This window comes from Maniola hyperantus, chromosome 4, assembly GCF_902806685.2.
Source record: "Maniola hyperantus chromosome 4, iAphHyp1.2, whole genome shotgun sequence".
Lineage (NCBI taxonomy): Eukaryota > Metazoa > Arthropoda > Insecta > Lepidoptera > Nymphalidae > Maniola > Maniola hyperantus.
The window spans coordinates 2,039,297-2,045,296 of record NC_048539.1 but is presented as its reverse complement, the minus strand read 5'-3'; the positions used below and the strand labels follow the sequence as shown (position 1 = coordinate 2,045,296).

The 6,000-nt window shown below is 38.6% G+C and overlaps 1 protein-coding gene across 1 annotated transcript in view; it reads right to left on the bottom strand.

Moving 5' to 3' along the window:
- Positions 1-1,506: 1,506 nt before the first annotated feature.
- LOC138402244 (uncharacterized) overlaps positions 1,507-6,000 on the bottom strand; it is a 175,860-nt gene continuing 171,366 nt past the window's right edge. The window contains exon 2 of the mRNA XM_069498132.1: positions 1,507-2,782. Within this exon, the coding sequence (XP_069354233.1) occupies positions 1,636-2,685 (1,050 nt within the window). The 5' untranslated portion in view covers positions 2,686-2,782 and the 3' untranslated portion in view covers positions 1,507-1,635. The remainder of the gene's footprint in view (positions 2,783-6,000) is intronic.

The window sequence follows — 6,000 nt, the reverse complement described above, 5'->3', positions numbered from 1 at the left end:
CGGGTGGTCAAAGTGCACAAGGCATCCAGGTGAGGGCTGAAATTGCTATGAGTGCGGTGCGGTTGTAGAAAAATAGAGGGTTGTAGAAACGCTTGTGACTTGTACCACAAGCAGATCAGCTTAGCCTAGCGTATTGAACTGAGACTTAATTTTACATATTGCACAGCATTCACCCACAGCCACAGCCAGCTGTGTACGCGAATGTACCTATCTATTAATCTAATATCTAAGTGCATACCTACATATTTCAAGAATATTTTCTGTTTGTTAAAGAATAAGCGACTGGACTGGAGTGTTTTTAGCTTGAATATAGAAATGCTATCCATCCATACTAATATTGTCAGGAACCCTAAAGAAAATACAAAAATACTTTAAGCGGGTTCATTGAACTCAATCTTGAATTTATACATTGTACCTACAATGTACCTACAGCACTCACTTGTCTGTTTTTGTAAATATATTTCTCCGTCTAGACTTTTAAACAAGTGACTCATAAATTATGTCTGGTCTCTCATAGAACTGGGAATTTCATTATTTTGTTAACAGAGCGTATTCACTAGGGGAAAAATTAGAGTCTCGTGATATAAAGCGAAAGAGAAAATACCTATGTGCTAAAGTCTGGCTAACGAAAGACCAGACTGGAAAAGCGCGGCAAATTAAAAAAAAAACATTTTAAGGGTTCCGTACCTCAAAAGGGAAAAAGGAACCCTTATAGGATCACTTTGTTGTCTGTCTGTCCGTCTGTCCTGTACTGTAAAATTCAATTTTCAAAGTAAGATTAGATAACAGTATTAGACGATATGGGGTATCATATAGAAGGGCTTTACTTGTATATTTTAAAACCGATTTTTATATATTTTTATGCATAATAGTTTTTGATTTATCATGCAAAAAAATGTCGAAAAAATACGGCTGTAGTATGGAACGCTCGGTGCGCGAGTCTAACTCGCACTTGACCGGTTTTTTTTGGTATGAAAACATGCCATTACCAGCCATATTTTTCCTTTAATTTTTTTTTAAAGAGATATAGCGAGCAAACGAGCAGGCGGGTCTCACCTGATGTTAAAAGATTACCGCCGCCCATGAACATTTGCAGCAGCAGAGGATTTATGTAGCAGATTTATGTAACTAAAATGTTTAAAATGATAGAAACGACAAAATGTTCAACATGACGTATTTGCATTCAGAAGATTTCAACGACTGTTGACTGAATAGTCATTTGAGTCTGAGATTATATCTATCAACGGTCTATTAGGAAAGGCTCGAATGAAACGAACTAGCTCAATGGTCATAGACTCTTGAAGACTCTTATTTGATTGTGACATCAAGGGCTCAAAACAAAAGACGGTGTTTTTAAAGAAGCCACTTAAGTGTATAAGCAAGCTGCCTACTGTTCTGATGTATGTTAAATGAATGCCATTATTTTCTCAGGAAAGATATGCTTGCCAATTTAATTTCACGACTGGCCAAAGAAGAAGTAAAATATTTTTAAGGTATTATTATTATTATTATTATTATTCTTTATTTAAAGGTATAAACCCAATACAATATTATATAAACTTAAAACTAAAATACAATAAAAATAAATAACTGAATGACAATAGGTAGTAGGTATATCACATGACCGTAAGTAGTTTATTTGCTCTGTTCATTATGGGGTTGTGTATAGACGGCGGGATTTCGACGTTGTCGGTATCGACGGTAAACTAAACCAGCGGGCCAGAAGTTAGTATCCAAAAACGTGTTTATTTTACTCGTCGGTATTGTTATTTTAAATGAATTGAATGATGTTTCGTTAAATTGTTTGAGCATCTCAACTTGGCTGCATTGTTCGCCCCTATCCTTAATATGGTCAATAATATCAGCTACAGAGACGGACTTCATTACTCTAGAAACGTAGATAGAACATTGTGATTCAGCTACGCGAATCTTGCCCGTTGTTTCCAACGTTCCTCGCAAATTATTATAATGCTTTCGTTTTTTATTTCGTACTAGTGTAAACTCGTCATCACTCGGTTTCAGCTTTGAACCGCTCTCAACATGCACGCCACTCTGACCCGGCGGCGTATTCTGCATACGGGCGACTTTCGCACGCCGTGATCGGCCCGACTTATGTACAATATCTCTGTACGTTGGCGTAAATACCGCCTCAGCTGGCATCGACGGACTCGGGCACACTATCTTTGTATTTGGTACATGCACAAGCGGTAGCGATTTTGGGTGTTCGGGTGTTGTAGGTTTATCTTCCTCGGTTCTTTTAGATATTTGTTGTTCAAATGAGTTGCGCAATTCGACGATTTCAGCACTCATCCTCGTCTGAAACTCGGACAGTTCCGTCTTCATGATAGTCATATCTTTTAAAAGTCGAGTTACATCGACATGGTCGAAAGAAACCGGTGGTAATCGGTTCAAGTCTTTAGCCACGAAAGTTGGTTGCACATCAGGGTCCACTTCCTTCAATAACTTAATAGTGTCTTTTATGTTGCGTTTCTTCTTATCATCTCCTTTTCTGTGTATTAATCGTACTTTATCACCACATGACTGATACAGAACACTCTTCCCAGTCTCAATTTCCGCATCCGTGAAGTTGGTAGCGCAGATTTGCACAATGCTCAACTCATCTAGCAAGTCTATTTTGTTTTGCACAAACGTTAGGTACTCATTGATAATAACTTGACCCGCCATATCTTATGAATTGGACCAGCGGCGTAAATGGCATTATGAACGTCCGTGCCGTACAACCCGTACCGAGTGACTGATTATGTCTGTGAGTTTCTTAATTCTATATAATATATTTTAATATCTGTCCCGGCTTTACTCACGTGTTTAGTCGACGTTAGCCCGACTATAGTTTCGATCCCATCTGGGGTCCTTTTTCAAAGGAGTTAAGTTCGTGCACGCGTCGCGGATGTGACTGCGAGCTGCGCGTGCCGCTGCCCGTAGAGCCTATTGCTTTCTTAATTCTGCTCAAATTTCTAAATGCCTGAACACTGATTTGGATGCTACAACGCTTTCTCTCAGCTTTTTCACCGACAAACCGTTGCAAGAACCACGAGAGAAATTGATTGTGCTTAGACTGCTGCTAAAATAAATCATAAGTAGTCATAAAACATTTTCTTTTATCGAAATAAATAAAAGGAAAAGCTGGCTGACTGACTGACTGACTGATCTATCAACGCACAGCTGAATCTACTTGACGGATCAGGCTGCAGATAGCTATTATAACGTAGACATCCGCTAAGAAATGATTTTTGACAATTAAATCCCTAAGGTAATTGAGGTTCAAAATTTGTGTAGTCCACGCGGACTAAGTAGAGGGCATAAGCTTGTTATTAAATAAAAAACCCGTATGTCTAGTACATTACCTTTGTAATATCTTGGTACACCCGTCGATTCTATTACCATAAGAAACCTTTGGACGGGCCCGTTCCGTCAGTCTCGCATGTATTTATTTCTGTCTACCTTACGATATCTTTCATCTTTTTGTAAGCACAGAAATATTATATTGAATCTCTAAATTTATCTGATTCAAACGTTTTACACTAAAGTTTCTGTAAAAAATTAAAGTAATCAGTACCCATATTATAAATGCGAAAGTGTGTTTCTTTGTCCTTCAATCACGTCGCAACGGAATTTATCTGATTCAAACGTTTTACACTAAAGTTTCTGTAAAAAATTAATGTAATCAGTACCCATATTATAAATGCGAAAGTGTGTTTTTTTGTCCTTCAATCACGTCGCAACGGCGCAACGGATTGACGTGATTTTTTGCATGGGTATAAGTAAGGAGAGTGACATGGGCTACTTCTTATCTCGGAGAATCAAAGAGTTCCCACGCGATTTTTAAAAACCCTAATTCCACGCGGACGAAGTCGCCGACATCAGCTATTCATAATATAAAAAAAGAAAGAAAGAAAGAAAGAAAGAAAAGACGTTTATTTATAAAGAGTCACTAAGTACTATTATTAGTAAGTCATGCACGTAAAATGTTACTCGAGCCATCAAAAATACTTTCTAAAACCTGTAGCTAGTCACGGCAGCCATTTACATGTGGAACGCCTTCGCTCCGCTCCGCTTCCCTGAATAAATCATGATAGGGTTTCGATTTACCGCGTTACAGATTTACTAGTACAAAATACTTACTTGGATATTGGCATTTGCATTTTTCTTTCTATTTTTTGTGTCAATCACTACCCCTATTATAAATGCGTGATCTTTTGATCTGACGTGATCAAATCAGAAATGAGGAGACATGGTCGCTAACTATGGGCCTCATAAGAAAGCTCAGAGTCACTCAGCGGGCGATGGAGAGAGCTAAGCTTGGAGTTTCTTTACGTGATCAAATGAAATGAGGAGATCCGTAGGAGAACTAGAGTAACCGACATAGCTCAACGGGTTGCGAAGCTGAAGTGGCAATGGGCAGGGCACATAGTTCGTACAACCGATAGACGTTGGGGTCCCATGGTGCTGGAATGGCCACCTCGCACCGGAAGACGCAGCGTTGGAAGACCCCCCAATAGATGGACGGACGACATCAGACGAGTCGCAGGATTCAGGCGGCGCAAGACCGTGGCATGTAGAAGTCCCTACAAAAGACCTAGGTATATCTAGCAGTGGACATCTATTGGTCGTTGATGATGATGATGATACTTATGATGGTGGTACCTATTTAAAAAAACTGGGCCAAATTTTGACCTCCTTTTTAAAAGTCGGTTAAAACTTGTAGGTTATTTGAGAAAATAACAGTCTTAAAGGGCTTTTAGTATCGGTTTTAAATAAAAGGACCTTTCAAAGATATTTTTTGTCCATTAACCGTTTCACGGAGACTGAAAGCGGGAATCGTGAAAGGCACCAAATGTTGTTAAAGTGAAATGGATCCATGGAAGATCGTGAATTGATAGTGAAAATTCAGAAGTGACCGGCCACGGCCTTCTACTACTATACCTACGCTCCTCAAGACTCCAGTCTCCAAGTGACAAGGACTTAAGCTTTAGGATTAGATAGCTGGCTTGACTAATCTTAAACCTTACCTCAAAGGTGTGTGAAGTCTGCAGTATTTAGCCAGCGTGGTGGACTACGGCCTGAATCCTTTTCATTCACACTAAGCAGTCAGCTGGCGATGGGTTGATGGTGATGATGAAAAAAATAATTATAATTTATTGCATACTAGCTGATGCCCACGACTTCGCGTGGTCCTTGATTTTCCGGGATAAAATGTAGCCTATATCACTCTCCAGGTCTTTATCTATACCCATGCAAAAAATCACGTCAATCCGTTGCACCGTTGCGACGTGATTGAAGGACAAACCAACAAACAAACACTTTCGCATTTATAATAAGGATACTGATTTATTGCATACTTATCATATTTTCACAGAAAAGTGAACAAGCTATAAAAAAAATCCTGATAACATTGAGGGGATTCATGTTAAATGGTACAAACCTCGTAAATATATAATGGGGGCCAACGATTCTGATTTGCTTCTATATTTTGTTTATGAGTGGTTCATATGAACGAGCAATAATAATTTCTAACAGCAGCCCAAGTAAAACCAGTGCGACAACGCTTTGTCAAGTCTTTTTCAATGATCGTGGATGCAAATATACCTATTGCTTATTTACCTAATAAAATTTCATAGGCAATTTTAAACTTGCCTTTACACACGTTAAAAAAATCTATCAAAAGGATGCCCCTAAAAAGAAGATTATGTAAATGATAAACAACGTGGATTTGACTCGCCCCAGCAACGCGCGGGGCTGCGATTGTTGTCTGTCTGTCAAGAAACCTATAGGGTACTTCTCGTTGACCTAGAATCATGAAAAGAGATTGCCCATTTTCTTAGGAGCTTTGGGCCCCCCCTAATATAATTGTTGTGTCACCATGGTTTTAATTTTATTTTGTAGACAAATAATTAACTCTTTATATTCTGCAAACGATTTCTATTTATTCACCCTGGTTATAAAGAAATCTTATTTTTTATATTGCTGATATTGAGGTTA